General features: G+C 37.3%; 2 protein-coding genes across 3 annotated transcripts; both read left to right on the top strand.

Annotated features, from left to right (window-relative positions):
• Positions 1–470: 470 nt before the first annotated feature.
• Positions 471–2,503, top strand: LOC145461390 (uncharacterized). Its single transcript, XM_081445646.1, has 3 exons — positions 471–569; positions 1,614–1,856; positions 2,086–2,503. Exons 1-3 carry the CDS (start codon positions 471–473, stop codon positions 2,293–2,295), a joined length of 552 nt encoding a protein of 183 aa, XP_081301772.1. The 3' UTR covers positions 2,296–2,503.
• Positions 2,504–7,773: 5,270 nt separating this feature from the next.
• On the top strand, positions 7,774–15,449 carry LOC145501475 (collagen triple helix repeat-containing protein 1-like). 2 transcript variants are annotated; one of them, XM_081480945.1, is made up of 3 exons: positions 7,774–7,934; positions 14,419–14,736; positions 15,075–15,449. In XM_081480945.1, exons 1-3 carry the CDS (start codon positions 7,836–7,838, stop codon positions 15,420–15,422), a joined length of 765 nt encoding a protein of 254 aa, XP_081337071.1. In that variant the 5' UTR covers positions 7,774–7,835; the 3' UTR covers positions 15,423–15,449. The 2 variants fall into 2 exon arrangements, with proteins under 2 accessions (XP_081337071.1, XP_081337077.1); XM_081480951.1 differs by lacking the exon at positions 7,774–7,934 and adding an exon at positions 11,238–11,486.
• The last annotated feature ends 3,006 nt before the right edge of the window (positions 15,450–18,455 follow it).

Consider the following 18,455-nt stretch of genomic DNA (forward strand, 5'->3'; position numbering starts at 1 on the left):
TAAACAACTTGGACCTTACACATCTAGTAGCGTAACGGAAACCACGAGTACTAGCAGTGAACTTTTACAAGGTGAAAGCAGCGTGCGTGGAATGTTAAATCAGTAAAATCCTGGAATATTCTTGAATCACCAATGTAAACGTAAATGCTAACCGCAAAGAATGATTACTGTAATCCTGAGAGTTAATGAACATTTGTTCATGTACTGCATTCTTTTGCAAATTGATTTCCAAACACACGTGTTTGGATCATAATCAGGCGTGTTTGGATCTGTTCTTTACCGGGTATCAAGGGGCATCTATGTGACCCAAATAAGGCCGCACAATTGGTTAATTACCCTATGCAGTAATGCGTTTGAGAATATTAATTGAAAACTTTGTACTGTGCGCCTGAAAGTCTGAGTTACCGCAACAGCTGTGTTTCAGTGTTGAGCTTTTTATTCTCACACTCGATCTGTTAATTTTCCTCGAGATGAAAGCGGCAATTTCTGTTCCTTTCGTTCTATTTTGTCTGTTGCTGCCTTCTGAGGGTGGTTCAAATGATGACAAAAATGTTTCCCCTTCAACCAAGGTAAGATTTAAGTTAACTTATCATTGCTAACTCGCTAGCGCAGGCGTGTAATATCATTTTAAAGTTCATGATTCGGAATTTGAACTGGTCTCTGCACAGTTCTTGCACATAAGTAATTTTCTTTCCTGAAAGCATGTGGATTTTTCAATAAATTCTAAGGGAGGGGTAACCTGCTACATTATACCAAGTTAATATTTACACTGTGAGTCACTTTTAACAACAAAAGCAATGGCTGCTGCTCCCCTGGAAACGGGCAGGATCTTGCTATAAATCACGCCATGCACCCAAAATTTAAACATAATTCTCTGAAACCTTCCTCATCAAGTGACATAAGCCACCCGAGTTAAATCGATCTCAACGCACTATTATATAGAATCTGTGAGTCATCATCAGACGTATTCATTAAGAAGTAGTTTCAACGGATTGATTTTCAAGAAGCTAAAATATTTCAAAATGAAGTAGTAATTAAAAAGTGAAATTTGCGATAAAAAAAGGGAAATCAGTCTTAATGGGTTTCACAGGTATATTTAATTTTCTAGAACTTCAATGTGGTGTCTGTTACATTTGTTTTAGATATTATTGTGCATTTTCATTCTGTGTTTGTCATAGCATACGTGGCAGATGATTTAGAATTGGTGGTGGGGTGGGATAGGATGGGAAGCATTGAAAGGGGGAGGACTTTCCCTCCCATTTCCCCGCAAGTATTAATTAACTTGTAGCCACTTGCTGTATTATTTTCCTCTAAAAGAGGATGCGATGACATATGAAAGTTATAATTTCAGCTAAACCAGATCACTCCTGAACTTTTAACTAAATTTTGTCTTTAAACACTGAAGTCACATGATGCTTCTTTTGTCTTCACTAAAGGAAAAAATCAAATAAAAATCCTGATTTCCTTGTAGTTAAGTCAAGCTGCCATTGCTCATAGCCACCTCAATTTGAATGATTTAAGGCATCTCGGATTCTGTCTTCTTGATCAACAAAGCGTCTCTTATTGCGTGTTTTCACTATTTAATTACAGTGCTGACTTCTTTAATCACACAGAATACCAACACGTGTCTACAAGGATCACCGGGTCTCCCTGGTGTTCCTGGTCGCAATGGACATAACGGGTTACCAGGCCGAGACGGTCGTGATGGAGCGAAAGGGGACAAAGGCATGGCTGGTTCCACTGGATCACGTGGCCAGAAAGGAGATGCGGGGAAAAATGGTGCAGACGCTGACCACAGAAACTGGAAACAGTGTGCGTGGAAGAAGAATGACGACCGTGACATTGGTCTTATCAAGGTATGCATTAATGTTAGTGATAAAAAAAATAACCTGTATATTGTTGACTTGATCTTCGCTCAAGTTAATTTCTACGTAGATATTGAAGGAATTTTTCACATCCAAATGAACCGAGAACATAACACCAATTAATGTTCAATTTTAATAAGACGGTCGGGTCCGGCGACAACACTTTATGCTCAGTTTGGAATCAGGTATCCATACAAGTCCTTGCCTTTGTATTTTGCAGGATTGTGTTTTCGACAAGAAGAAAGATGGCACCGCTCTCCGTGTTGTTTATCAAGGAACCTTTTATCTGACCTGCGGCAACTGTTTCAAGCGATGGTTCATCACCTTCAATGGTGCTGAGTGCAGCGGTCCACTGCCCATTGATGTCGTTTGGTGGATGGCGAGCAATAGCCAAACAAGCCACAGACCTGGATCAATAGAAGGCTACTGAGGCAACATTCACAAGGGAATAATCCGTGTTGGGATCAACATTGGAAACTGCCCTGGAAATGGAAACTCTAATGGTCAAACAGGCTGGAATTCAGTGTCCCGCTTAATGATTGAAGAAGTCCCACGGTCCCAGTAATCAGAATAGGCTGATTTAGCAAGAGAACGGGGACGTCAGTTGACGACGGCGCGCGCAGAACGAACACCCAAATATGGTCAAATTAGAACAGAATCCAGGTTATTCCGCGCGCCCCGCAGTCGTCATCTGACCAAATTTGGGTATTTGTACTGCGCGCGCCGTCGTCAAGTGACGTTCCCGTTCTCTTGCTAAATCAGCCTAATAATGCTGACAGCAACAGTTGATCTGTTACGAACTGATCTTGTACGCTAATAACGTCTACGGGATTTTTGGGTATTGCTGACACAATACGCACCCGATCATGAACCGGTAAAGGATTCCTTTTATATTTTACGATGAGGGAAATTATTGAAATTGATTTGGTTCAATTAAAGTTGTGCGTTGCAGCTGATGTCTGATCATGAGCGTCCGAGTTATGTCATCACTGTCTTTATGTTGATTACCTGATATATCCTGAGCGGGCAATAGGGAGGTTTATTTATTTGATGAGAAAATCTCCTCAGCTATCATGATCCTGAAGAATGCTAATTAAGAAATAGAAAACATGTTCTCCGTGTTTCTATCGAGTTAGAGAAACACGATTTTTAACCAGTCAGCGCGCGTATTTTCGTAGGGCTGTTTTCTAAATATAAATGGAGGGCGTAATCGCGGAGTCCAGATAAACTTTTGAAAACTCGCATCGAAAGTTAATGGTTGGCTAAAGAAAATTAACGAAATAAGTGGCGCGAAATTACGCCTTCACTGAGAGCTAACTTTTCGCTTGGGCTAGTTTTCACACTATGTTTTTGTTGTTTAATTTATTATGCGCTGGGCGAAAAGAAAGAGAAACAAACAATCGCTTTCAGGAAGCAGTGGTACCGAGTTATATGTGGAGGAGTTATCAGATATTAAGTCACACCAATACATACCTTAGTCCTAGAATTCTCCTACCTCTTACTGAACCAAAACTGTCCCCATACTATCGAGTTTTGAGCTAGTTTGCTATTTACATTCTTGTAATAGGTTTGACCCAAGGTCCAAGATGAAATAAGGAGGAAAAATAAATAACTGCATTGGGAAAATCAAATTTAGCTTCGTAAACCAAGGCACAACTACATCTCTCAGACTCGGTCATTAAATTACAGATTTGGATTATTTACAACGATTCCCACTCAAATACCCGCTAATTTGATTCGGTTCGAAATGAAACGAAAAATGTTGCGAGTAAGCATATTCGCTCAAGCCGCTTTACAGCAATAATTTTACAGTTAGGGTATGAAACAAACTCCCGACCACATACCGAGTTATTCCCTTTCAAACAATGTTCGCAAACAAAATGAGTTCAATTACGTTGAGATTAAAGAGAATTTTCTCGACTGTGCTGAAATTCGTCATTCAATATGTTCAATACATGCATATGCACCGTCAATTATATTGATTATTAGCTACTTATTAACCGAGAATGAGGTCTTTACGGGAAAATCTCAGGCCGAGACTTTAGCGTATTGACCGAGCGATAAAGAGGTTTGATATTTTCACGTAAAAACCGAACGTTCGAGGTTAATAAGAAGTTTATTGTACGGCCTTTTGCTTGGGTTTTGCCGGCCCGTAATCGCCCCGTGGGCATTAAGGGAGAATAATGCCCTAGTATTAGCCAATCAGAGCGCGCGTTACATCGGCTACAAACGCAAATCATATAATGAAAACCAATAAAGGAATAAATGGTAACAGACTAATCGACTCCTGAAGATATGGGGCGCCGTTTGTAAATTTATTATTTAGACCGAATTTATGCCATTTTCCCCTTATTTATAAATAATTGGAAATGCCACAAAATTTGTTTATAAATAAGACACAAGAACTTGTCCGTTGATATGTAAATAATTATTTTAGGTACGTTCTGATTTATAAATAATCTTTTACCATAGAGTTATTATATATAAATAATAAACTAAACAACTTCAATTATTTATAAATCAGGTCATCTCTAAAATAGTTATTTACATATCATTAAGTTTGTAAATCCCATTATTTATAAATAAATTACTTCGCCGGGGGTGTAAATTCATTATTTAGAAATAATAAATTTCACCTCGCCGAGTGTAAATTTATTATTTATAAATAATGAACTTCACTGAGTGTGTAAATTTATTATTTACAAATAATGAACTTCACTGAGTGTGTAAATTCATTATTTAGAAATAATGAATTTCTCCTCGCCGAGTGTAAATTTATTGTTTATAAATAATGAACTTCATTGAGTGTGTAAATTCATTATTTAGAAATAATGAAGTTTCATTTCGCCGACTGTAAATTTATTATTTAGAAATAATGAATTTAACCATGTGTGTAAATTCATTATTTAGAAATAATGAAGTTTCATCTCGCCGACTGTAAATTTATTATTTAGAAATAATGAATTTAACCGTGTGCGTAAATTCATTGTTTAGAAATTAATTATTTAGAAATAATGAAGTTTCATCTCGCCGAATGTAAATTTATTACTTAGCTCTTATTAACCGAGCTGGAAGTCTGTATGGGAGAATCTGACCGAGGTCGTGAGTACAGACCGAACGCAGTGAGGTCTGTACACACGACCGAGGTCAAGATTCTCCCATACAGACCGACTTAGCTCGGTTAATGAGATGTTTATTATATGGCAAAGAAGAAAACTTTAATTCGTTTAATGTAACTGGTTCGCCGACAGTTTGCTTGCGAACGGCGATGAGCTTAACTTAAACCTGCCGAAATTTGCTCGTTCTCTTTACTTGTTTGTTTTGTCATCAGGCTTTTTGGCAGTGCCATAAATGATTGAGAAGAAAATAAAAGAAAATGGTGAACATTTTTGTATTTTAGTTTGCTACTTTGTCAACGCAAAATGAAACCGGTCTAGTTAGATGCCGGTCTAGATGGGAAAATCTAGACCGCGGTCAATATCGATTTCAGCCAATAATATTCGTGAATTCGGTAGTTCCTAGTGTTTGTGAGACGCAGCCATATAATAATTAGAAATAATGAACTTCACTGAGTATGTAAATTCATTATTTAGAAATAATAAAAGTATGAATGACTGACCCAGCGTCTCTTGCCCGATCGATTTCGGAGGCTGTTTCTCGCGCTATAAGTGAGACAGTTAATGCTACCCTTGCTCAAGTAGGTAACGGCGGCGGTATGTAGCCTGAAATTCAGCACTGGCGGATCTGGGGGGGGGGGCGGGGAGCCGGTTTCCCCCCCCCCCCCCAACCCCCCGCCTCAACTCTCTATTATGGAGTTCTTATTCACTCAGCAATTCGGCAGCTCACACTGCAACAGGAACAACTACTCAAAGGCCGAGTTAACAGGTAAATTTTAAGAAAAGAAACTGCTGCATGAGGAAAATAAAAATCGCTTGGCGTGTTAAGTGAAAGGTCTGATTTCTATTGAAATTCAATAATGGTTTAAACGTGAATGAATTTAGCTTTCCACGTGTACGATCTTTGGACTTGCCTGGAATAGACATGCCCAGCCGTGACTTCATCAAGCCAAACAAAGTGTGTCACACAGCTATCCGTCCAAAGGTCACAAAGGTCACAAAGGTCACAAAGAATTTAACCTGCGAGCGGGCTCACGTTTGAATCAAACACGCGAGTGACGAAGAGGAATAGCGATCGGCGGGAAAGAGGCGCCAAGAAAGTGACTTTCTCCTCTCGTGGCTTCGCCCGTGGATTTCTCGCTCTCAGCTACGCCGAACGCGTTTGTGCTCCAACGTGAGCCTGTTCGCAGGCTACAAAGAATTATCTAAACATGTAAAGACATTATTTCTAGTTCATTATTTCTAAGTAACAAATTTACACTCGGCGAGATGAAACTTCATTATTTCTAAATAATTAATTTCTAAATAATGAATTTACACACATGGTTAAATTCATTATTTCTAAATAATAAATTTACAGTCGGCGAAATGAAACTTCGTTATTTCTAAATAATGAATTTACACACTCAATGAAGTTCATTATTTATAAATAATAAATTAACACTTGGCGAGGAGAAATTCATTATTTCTAAATAATGAATTTACACACTCAGTGAAGTTCATTATTTATAAATAATAAATTTACACTCGGCGAGGTGAAATTTATTATTTCTAAATAATGAATTTACACTCCCGGCGAAGTAATTTATTTATAAATAATGGGATTTACAAACTTTATGATATGTAAATAACTATTTTAGAGATGACCTGATATATAAATAATTGAAGTTGTTTAGTTTATTATTTATATATAATAACTCTATGGTAAAAGATTATTTATAAATCAGAACGTACCTAAAATAATTATTTACATATCAACGGACAAGTTCTTGTGTCTTATTTATAAACAAATTTTGTGGCATTTCCAATTATTTATAAATAAGGGGAAAATGGCATAAATTCGGTCTAAATAATAAATTTACAAACGGCGCCCCATATGAAGATACAAACTCCCGTTCAACCTCTGTGATAAAGGAAATTTAGCTTCGTAAATACAAAGTACAACTAAATCCCTCAGATTTGTTAATAAATACAAATTACAGATTTGGATTATTTACAATGATCTCTTCATAAATACCCGCCTGTTTGCACCCCCATTCAATCCGGTCCGAAATGTAGTGAAAAGCATTACCAGCAAGTCCGTTCATTCGCTCAAGCCGCTTATAGCAATAATTTTAGCTTAACAAACGCTGGCCTATGAAACATATCCGATCCGGTAAATAGCTCCTTGTCAAAATTCTGCCGTCTTCAATGAGCGAAAAATCACTGAGAGAAATAAAAATCATAAATTTTGTCTTGCCTTCCTAGTAGTTGAATAACTCCCTGTGAAAATTCTCTCTTCAATGAGCGAAAAATCAAATAAAGATCATAAATTTTGTCTTGCCTTCCAAGTAGTTGAGCAACTCCTTATCAAAATTCTGTTTGTTTCAGCATCACCCTCTTAATTTACATCGCGTTATGCCTTCAGACGACGTTCAAAAACAAGGAGTTAAATAAAGATGACATTAAAGAGAATTTCCTCGATTAGGCTGAAATTCGATATTCACGCGTTCCAAATATCGTCAATTATGTAGCAAAAAAAAAGAAAGAACTAAATGGGTAACAAACCTTAGATAAGTTAATCGACTCCTGAACATGCAAACTAGCCTCTGTTCAACCTCTGTGACACTTGTTTCAGACAGTTCTGTCAGAATTCGAGTTCACTTTCTGTCGATTATTTTTTTTCTGTGGGAGACAATTATTTCTTTAACAGTCTGACAGTTTATTCGAACATGAAAAATTTTCCAGTGGCCATTAGACGAACAAACAAACTCTGCCTCCCTCGAAATTTCAATCTGGTTCAATCTGGTTCAGTCGTTACAGAGTTTCGTTGAGATAAGGACATCAAATAACGTGAAAAACTGAGGAAGTAAGCATGTTCGGAAAATCCAGCGCTGTACCTTTGTTGCTGTGGTTGTTGGTTGCGCCGTTCTTCAATCAGACTGAAGGAAATAACACCGTTTCCCCGTCTAAGGTAAGGCTTCTTCTTCTTCTTCTTCATTTCATTGCTTGTGTTTTTTTTTTTTTTTTCGGCTTGCCCAAGTTGTGTACTGGTTTATAATTAAATCAGGGTATTAGAGGAATTCTTAATATTTCCTTTTGTAAGTTGGATTTTGCCTTAAGGTAGAAAAAAATCACTATTGTGAAAATAATTTCTTTATTCAGTTCAAAATGGCTAGCCTTCACTGAATAAAACGTTCCTTAGATACTATTTCATGTTGCCCGTCAGGTACACCATTAGGCTGCCAAAAATATTTCTCACAGGCTTTCGTTAAATACGTCAATGGAATGCCGTTGATAGCGCCTTCAAAAACCTTCGTTGTTAATTTTCTACCAAAGAATGATCAACCAATTTCTACATAACAAGTCGGTTATATTCACCCCCAGTATATTTCTTGCATTAGTTCAAATCTAGTCCGGCCGGCAAATCCAGCTAGACATCGTTGTGGTACTGAAATTTTTCAGGAGTTAGTGATGGTTTGAGTTTATTTCCAACGAAATTCAGTCGTTCTGACCTGTAACAAATATTGATTCTCCTTCATGAAAGTTTCGCCAGCAATATCAATCATTACTAATTTGACTTGAATGAGTGGTTTTCATGTTTACTCTTAGACTTTGCTCTTAGACTTTCCATTACTCTTAGACTTTCTAAAAGTCCTTTCCAATAATATTTCCATTGTTAGTTTCGCCTGACTTCATCGCGAGAAGATTACCCTCTCGCTTCGCTCGAGGGAGATAAGTAGTCAGAGAAATAAGAAAAGGTCGACTTGTGGCAAGCCTAGTTTACTCTCTGACTGGCGGTATAATATTAATTCATTTACTCGCGCGACTTGCAAATAATCTTTGTCAACATGACATTAAACCAAGCAGCTAACTGTCAAATGAATTGTGACAAAGAAGGTTTTAGTTGTTCATTTAACTGTAGCGAAACGTAGATAGACAAACTGTGCTGTGTAGCATTGAATTTACTCAACTAAATCTTTTTCGTCTTACATTTGTGACGAATGACCTTCAATAAACGATCAACTCTATGCATTCCTAAACATACGTATTTAGCGAGTAAATGTGAGGAAGCGAAGCAGTGACCGAATTCAAAGGTAGTCTGTCATAGGCAAATATATGGAATCCTGCGAAATTTTTTTGTCGCTGCAGGCGTACTATTTAACACTGATCATATTGAAAGAAAAAGCCAAGACGAAAAATAAAAAATGTTTAACATGGTGAAATTGTGCTAGCTATACTATCACAAGGTAGAATTAATAGTTTGAGTAGCATATTTGGAAACCTTGAAACTGTTTCCTAAACATTTGAGGGAAAAGGTATTGGAAAAGGGCTTCGTTTCAAATAAATTAATCACTAATTTCTAAAATTATTCGGTCTTGTACCAAAATTATCATAAGACCGAATAGTTTGGGAATCAGTGATTTAGTTGGTTTAACTGACCATGTCTGAATTGTTGTTGGGGAATCTATATAGTAGGAAATGCATTGTCTTAAATTATATCCTGTTTAGAAATTACGTGGCCATGCAGAGAAAAGTAAATGGTCTTTCTCTGTATAGTGTGTAAACATCAAGCCGAGCAGAAAAATCTCGTTCCGCCTGTCATTTATTTATATTTAGGCCTCTTTGATGGACATTCAAAACTGAAAACGGAAGTTTATTCAATGTAAAGAAAACCAAATTTGAAAACCAAATTAATAACGTATTTATCCTTTCAACTGGTTATAGACGATGAAGTTGAACGTCACTCAATACTGTTCAATTTGTCGAATTTTTATTAAAAGAAGTAAACTCTACTTTTTCAGATGCTTAAAGTAATAATTATAATAAAAAGAGATTCACTTCATTTGACTTTTGTTCAACGCCGCGCTTAAAAGATATAGCGATAAAAGAACTTTGATCTCATTTCTAAAGACTCTAAACGTTTAAGCTTAATTTTGTCATCATACCGGATATGAACAACGAAAAGTAGGTTGTAGGAAGTGTTGTGTAATTTGAGGACTTCATTCAAACTAATAAGGTAAACAGAAATAACTTTAATCATTTCATACTTTTGTCCTTGCGCTGCAAATATCTCCCTGTGCGCATTGCAGTGATTTTCCACAACTAAAATCTTCCACAATCTGCTCATGCATGATCCGTGAACTTCAGTGGAAAAAATATGGCGCCTCGTTTAGCAGAGTTGTAGGGAAGCAGTTTGCTATGTCTTGCAGTCCTCCAGAAGAGAAGACAAGCCCCCGTCCACACTACGCCGGACGAAATTGAAATCGGAGCTTTATTTCTAACCGGTTAGGTGTTCCGTCCACACTAATCCGACATAAAACGGAGCTGAAGGGAAAAGAATCATGCCTCGCATTATGGAAAGAGAAGCTGATGTTGCGATTCGAATTCCTACCTATCAAAATGTGTTGCTACAACATAATAACATTTAGTGACCGAATAATAAAACGATTTTCGATTTTTGTTTTTCGCTTCATCAAATAATCGATCTACTCGCCAAAGACCAAATCGTAATATTTTGTTAAATTTTGACCTATAGTTTTACCTACAACCAATAAAGGAGTCTAAACATGTTCAGCGATACATTATCGGTTAATAAAGTAAGCCCGTGTTAAAATTGTGGCATTATTAATCAGGGGATAGGCTTTGGATTTTTAATGTTATATATCGCAACCATGCCGAATACCTTTTGTACCAATTGGTTTCGTTTTTTCCAGAACATATTGGTGTAGACTACCTTTGGGGTTCTTACTTTGAATTTTGAATCACGTATTGACATCAATATCTGTTCATCAATTCGTAAGGATATTATCATATCAAGTTATAAACTTCTCAGTCCTTTAACTTCGTGTTTCTCCCCCACAAAGTTATCCTATTTCAAGACATTGAATTTAGTTTGAAAGTGTGGTCTGTATTAGCTATTAACTATACCTCACCCAAACCAAATTACAAATTTCACCATGCTTCAAAATATCAATCAAATATCCTCCCTCCCTGGCTGGTTTAACATAATTGACATTGCTTCAGGCACTTTGGTTTAATAGCGTCAAAACAACTTTGTCGTGTCCAGCCGTATGAGTCAAGGAGTGAAATTAAATTTTGAGAACTCATTTAAATAGGCGATACTAGCTTAATATGAGTTAATGTTCAGCCGAAGAACATATTCCGCCCTTTCCAGGGCAGATCCAGGACCAACTGACCTTAATATAAAAGGACTTGCGAATGACTCAGTATTAAATAAGGAAAAGGTTATCGAGACGTGGCGATTGGCAAGGTGTCGCCTTTGTTTTCACTAGCACGAAAAATCTCGTCGAATATTAATCCAAAAACTTCGTACTGTGCGACTGAAAGCCAGAGTTACCGCAACAGCTGGGTTTCAGTGTTGAGTTTTTTTATTCTCACACGCGATCTCTGAATTTTCCTGGAGATGAAAGCGGCAATTTCTGTTATTTTCGTTCTATTTTGTCTGTTGCTGCCTTCTCAGGGTGGTTCGAATGATGACAAGAATGTTTCCACTTCTACCAAGGTAAGATTTTAGGTAACTAGTGATCGTTGCTTGTTAGTGCAAGGCAGTTAACATCATTTTGAAGTTCTCCGGAATATAAAAGAAAGTTTTCTTATTCCTGACAACGTGTGGATTTTTCGGTCAATTCTAAGCGCAGCCTAAACTGCTAAATTATTTCAAATATTTTCGCTGTCAGCCACTCTCAACTACCAAACAACAACGGGCTGGATCTTGCTATAAATCAAACTACGATATGCACACAAAATATAACCACAGAATTCCCATGGTTAGTAGTAACATTTAAAAGTATATTATAATTCAAATGTCCACATAGTTTTGAAGATACTTAAGCAATGTTACTGTAGGTTTAATTGGGAAGGGATCGGAACTAAATGAATGCTTAACAACATTTATGTGTTCATGTAAATCAAAATAAGAAAGCGCCCTAAGGAAACTTTCTTTTAACTCAGCTTATTTCTTTGCGCTGCTTGCGCTGCCAGTGTGGCAATATATTTGGTGTACTTGCTTGAATGATCGTAGTTGGGATAATCGAAAAAAATTACACATAGAGAGGAATTACAAAATCTTTATCTCAGCACAATGGTGAAGAACATTACTGAGAGGGTGGTAAAGGGTATTTTCGTGACCTGTGATCGGCCCTTTTTATTTCCTGTGAAATGTGAAATAGCCATTTTTTTCCTCGTGAATCGTGATTTCCATAGTCGTAGTGAACCGTGATGTTCCAAAACGTTCTCTTTTATTTTCCGTGAAAAGTGAAATGCCAATGTTGTATTTTTCGTGAATTGTGAAAGGACTGCTTTGTTTTCCGTGAAACGTGATCTTTCCCCCCCCCCCCCCTTTACCACCCTCTACTGAGTTATGTAGGTGATTAAAACTAAAAGAAAATAATACAGTTACAATCTGATGAATGAACTTCTTTGCATTTACGTCTTACTCATCTGTACCAAGAGGAAAGTGTGAATTCCTGAGCAAGAATTTAGGATCACGTGAAAAGGAAAGCTTTAAATATTTTTGTTGACATAATGTATGATTAACATGACAGTGTAGATGATTGTGCTGATATAACAACCAAGAACTAAACCTCACAACATTCTATGTTTTATTTTAGTTTATTTTACTTTTTTAATATGCCCCGAACATTTCAGTTATTTCATCATTTATGTCTTGAATTGCTTTATTTAGCTTTTCTCAATATAAATTGACCTAAAATTCAGAAGACTTAGACAACAATATTTTTTTTCAATTACTCCACATACAGAGGATGCAGTTCTTTCAGTAATGGACTAAATGAACATAAATTTTTCCTTTGAAATCAAAACGCTTTTTGATGATCGTGAAGGAGTGAAAGGAAAGAACGAGCTTTTTCTCTTCTTTTTGATGTTGATTTACTGCAGAGAGAAAAACTTCAACAAGTGATCTTTTTGCATCATTGAGCACTGAACTAATAAAATCAATCCTTTATTTACAATATATCCGAACAATTAATGATGAAAAGCCTTTTTTTTTTTTAATCTATTTATTGTGTTCAGCATTCTGTCGCTCTTGAGGGCAATTTTTTTTGTAATGTTAAAGGCCCTTAACCATTAACTGCGCTTTCAAAAAATATGAAAAATGCTTCGCCGAAACTAGAAGGAAAGATATGGCATACACTGAGAAATTTGATTCCTTCGTTTTAATCGCAGTGCCGAAAAAAGCTGTAGCTGTTAGATTTTTAGTCGCTAGGACCCCATGAATTAAGTTGAACCGGCGTTAAAATGAAGACCAAAGGCATTTATTAACATATACAAATTGTTTAATTTATTGAATAAGTAACACTGCAGTTATTTCAGTCACTTTTACATAACAACAAAAGATTGTTTCAACTTTCTTCTCTTACTTATAAACAGGAGCCATAATCGGGGACGGAGACCGTAAGCGCGTGCAATTCCTATTATTGGGGCTGTCCCTGTGATATGGGACAATTTTTCTATTTTTAGAACAAATTGCGCCATCATGTGCGGCACACACGCGTACGTGCTGCGTGGATTTTTGCGGATGTAGAGCGGGGAAATGGCGTCAGAAATTCCCGAAATCTTTGATGCTTTTGACCCACAAATCAATACGTTCATGTCGATTTACATAAACAACAAAAGATTGTTTCAACTTTCTTCTCTTACTTATAAAACAATACAGGAAAACAAAATCACATTTGGACGACATTTCTTTGGCTTTTCCCCATCATACTGACATGAATAGAAAAAAGAAGTTTGTTGTCGCTGTCTAGTGTAATAATAATGTCAAGGAAAATATTTGAGGACTTCACTGAAAAAGAGTCAAACGTTAATTTCCCAGCTATGGCATGTTTAAAACAACGCGACTAAGGGTAAACTAGCATTAAATGAAGAAATCGTGAGAATATGAAAAGCAAGGACCATTCACGCATGGTTAGAGAGGTAAAACTAGGAATACGGGAATTCCGTTTTTCAGTCCTGCTTGTGATCAATATGGTTAAACTGATAGTCTTGAATATCTTTATTCAGGTTTTGCTATTCAGGTTTTCATCATGCATCCAAGCCGTATTAATTTCTTTGCACTGCCAGTGTGACAATGTACTTGGTGTTTCATAAAAATCACTTGAATGATCGTAGTCGGGATAATTAGAAAAAATTAACTGAGAAAAATTACTCATAAAAAGGAACTACATAATCGTTATCTGAGCACAATGGTGAAGAACATTACTGCGTTTCGCTGACGATTCAAAGAAAATAATTAAAATCGGATTAATGCATTCAAGTTTACATTTACGTCCTACTCATCTGTACCACTAGTAAGAGTACAAAGTGATTTCCAGAGCAAGAATTTAGAATTAGAATTAAGCTTTGACATACGTGTATTTGTCAATACAAATTAACCTAAAATTCGGAAGACTTAGACGACAATATTGTTTTTCAAGTCCACATGCAGAGGATGCAGTTCTTGCAGTAATGGTCAAAATGGACTTAACGGGTTACCAGGCCGCGACGGTCGAGATGGAGCAAAAGGCGAAAAGGGCGTGGCTGGTCTTGCTGGGTCACGTGGTGCTAAAGGCGAGAACGGCATGACAGGCCCTCCAGGACCACGTGGGGGAAAGGGAGAGAATGGCATGACGGGAAAACCTGGACCACGTGGTGTTAAAGGAGAAATAGGACCAAATGGGACAGATACTGACCACAGAAACTGGAAACAGTGTGCGTGGAAGAAGGATGATGGCCGTGACGTTGGTCTTATTCGGGTATGCATTAACTTGAAAGAAAAAAGTTGATCTCAGAATAAATTTGTTTCGACCGTGACTCGAGCAGTGCTCCCCGGCCTGATGTGAAAATCTGCGGCGGTGAAGAATTTATATCTCATTCATGCTCAGGCTATGTGTTAGTCTGGTGTGAGCGCAGACCTTTTAACAGAAAACATTTCTTGTTGAAATAGTTAAAGGCCAATCACAATTTTTACAATGGCTCAGATCATAACCTCAGAGAACATAACCTCCTTCAACATGTATTCAAATTTCGTTTTAAAATGAATGTCTGTCTGTCTAGTGTCTGTCTGTATGTAATGGGCTTTAATATTTTTAAGGACTGCGTTTTCACCAAGAAGAAGGACGATACCGCTCTCCGGGTTGTTTTCCAAGGCAACATTTTCTTGGGAGGCTGCAGCTCATGCTGTAAGCGATGGTTCATCACCTTTAATGGCGCCGAGTGTAGCGGTCCCCTGCCCATTGACGCAGTGAACTTCATCAGACAAGGTGGCCAAGACAATCACAGACCTGGAGCAATAGAAGGCTACTGTGAAAACATTCACAAGGGCAGAATCCGCGTAGGGATCAACATTGGAAACTGTGCTGGATTTGGAAACTTTGACGGTTATACAGGCTGGAATTCAGTGTCCCGCTTGATCATTGAGGAAGTCCCACGGTCCCAGTAATCAGATGCTTATTAATAAGAATAACGCTAAGGGCAGCAAGGCATTAGGGACTGATTTAAGGCGCTATATTTAGTGCGGGATGCTTGGAGTAATTAATAAGTTTATTTACGGGATATAATAAACTGGTAAAGGGTTTTGTCATATTTTGTAATCAGAAACCACATTGTAAACGCTCAGTTTTCTTCAATAAAAACAGCCCTGGATGCATGGCAACTGATTTACCATTGTCTGTACTAGTGTATTACATAGGAAGAACAACAACGACTGCAACAGGCAAAAAAACAACAAACACTATTAATAACTTTCATTATTACATGGCTGGGTCTCACAAGGACTGGGAACTACCGAATTCACGAATTTGATTGGCTGAAATCGATATTGACCGCGATCTAGATTTTCCCATCTAGACCGGCATCTAGACCGGTTTCATTTTGCGTTGAAAAAATAGCAAACCAAAATACAAAAATGTTCACCGTTTTCTTTTATTTTCTTCTCAGTCATTTATGGAAGTGCCGAAAAGCCTGATGACAAAAGAAAAGTAAAGAGGACGAGCAAATTTCGGCAGGTTAAAGTTAAGCTCATCTCCGTTTGCAAGCAAAATGTCAGCAAACCAGTTTCATTGTTTGCCACATAATAAAGATCTTATTAACCGAGCTAAGTCGGTCTGTGTGGGAGAATCTTGACCTCGGTCGTGTGTACAGACCTCACTGCGTTCGGTCTGTACTCACGACCTCAGTCAAGATTGTCCCCTGCAGACCTCCTGCTCGGTTAATAAGAGCTAAGTAAAATATTAATCGTAAGTGGAAGGCATCATGATGCCAGACAGCCACGGCAGGTATATTTTGCAGGTTGCAGGTTGCAGGTTGCAGGTTGAAATTTAATTATACCTGGAAAACCGCTGGCACTGAAAATAATTAATAACCTATATACTCGTGAGAGGTTCTTACATAAAGTAGTTCGCGTCTTTCACATAGTGAAAACACGATCGATCCGCTGTAAGTACATGTACTTATGGATCGACACGCTGATCGCATGAGACCAGTGAAATCTCTTCAAAGCCATCTGGATGGCTGCTCCACCGATGTTTCCATCGATTCCAGATTTGGCTCGGGTCTTCCCTCAACAACAGGAGATTGCCATCACAAATGAAGCAAATAAATAAAGAAATGAAATAATATAAGTCTTAAGATTTTAACCGACGGAATATACTAGCACTGAAACTCAGTGTGCTTTCATTTTGGTACTCACAGGGAAGAAACCAAATTCAGCAGATATTTCAGATGATATTTAAGATGTTTCTTCAAAAACGATAGTTCATTGCAGGCTTAAAATAATAGGAATATACTCTCCTCCCATCGCTTCGGCCGGTTTGGCACTTAGGTGGAAGCCACCTTACAGAGGGATTGTAAACAGTGTCATGTAACAGTCACAGTGGGTTTGCAATTGTTGTTTCACTTTCAGGGGTTCATGCAAGTCGACAAAGAGAGACAACGGGAGTAAAGTTCCTCCCGAAAGCTAGGACAGACTTGGCATGTACATGTGTCCAGTGCAGGTTCTACAGGGGCCATTGTACTTTTAAAAGCCAATATTCATTGCTTTGAACCATCAGAAGTTTAAAATGTCTCCATCGGTGACCACAAATTCAAAGACAGTACCGCTTGAGTTTGAAAACAATATAAATCATAGATGCCTTCTCAAGACTTTCGGAAACAAGAGGGTAATATATTTCATCGCTTTACATTTGGATGGAATTAGTGGAATTACTTGTTTACAAATTTAAGTCACGGAAGAGATCATTCAACGATCAGTTGACTGTAAAACCGTCGATTTGCGGAATATATTTTTATCCTTTTGAGAAAGTACGCTTAATTTCTTCGCATCAGTCTGAATATGAACTGTGACCTTTTCTCTTTGTCCAAATTAGATATTCAAAAGTGAAATAAATTACCATATTAGAGTTGATTTGCATTTGTTTCCTGCAAGTAGAAATCATAATAACATTGTTCGAAAAGTAAGCTTATTATATCTGGAGATTTAGACAATGTTTTCTTTGCTATTTTTTTAATCGACATTGTTGACCTTACATTAATACGATGTATGGATTTGCCTTATTTAAATTTGTTAAGCCATATATACAATCAGTTTTATTTAAAACTGGATCATTGTGTAATACAATTTGAGTTTTCATTGGCTTGTTAGCCGTAATACTAGTATATCATTCAGGAATTATACCATGCTCTACAGATATGGTAAGTTTATATGTGTAATTTAATTATTATGAATAATTATTACAATAATAATAATAATAATAATATAATTATTATTGGATGAGGTTTTGTGATATCCGGAATAATCAAGGTCGAGGTAAAGTGTTATCAGCCGAAGCCGAAGGCTTCGGTTGATAACGCTAACCGAGACCTTGATTATTTCGGATATCCCAAAAATCGAATCTCATCATTGTTTAATTACATACATTGTTTTAAAGAAAATAACGACAAACGCATTATCGCACCGAACACAGTTTATTTTCGGCAAGCCATGCTCTTACGTGAACTTGACACTGCTCTTGGAAATCATGCATTGCGTGCGCAACCTGCGGATTATTCACTAATCTGTTAGCAGGTTAGTGAATAATCTGTAGGTTGGGCTGTTTCCCAGAATTAACTGTAGCCTTGTAGCCAATGAGAAGACAGATGGTGACTACAATGTACAATAAAAACGATTATTGCACCCACGCTCGTTGGACATGAAATGATTATAGTCAACTCAATGCTACATGCCTCGTTGGTTGTCCATCGTCTCATATCCAACCTGCACTCATGGAATAACCGTTAATTATTTGCGGGCTTCATAAAAAGATTTAGGCTTTCTTGGGAATCCACTCAATTTAGAGCTATCGTGGTTATGTTTTGATATGTGCGAGCTTGTACTTTGTGGTATAAATGAAGCTAAAATATTATTGATTGAATGATTGACTGATTGACTGATTGACTGATTGATTGATTGAATGACTGAAAATTTGAATGGATGAAT

This window comes from Orbicella franksi, chromosome 1, assembly GCF_964199315.1.
Source record: "Orbicella franksi chromosome 1, jaOrbFran1.1, whole genome shotgun sequence".
In the NCBI taxonomy this organism is placed as follows: Eukaryota; Metazoa; Cnidaria; class Anthozoa; order Scleractinia; family Merulinidae; genus Orbicella; species Orbicella franksi.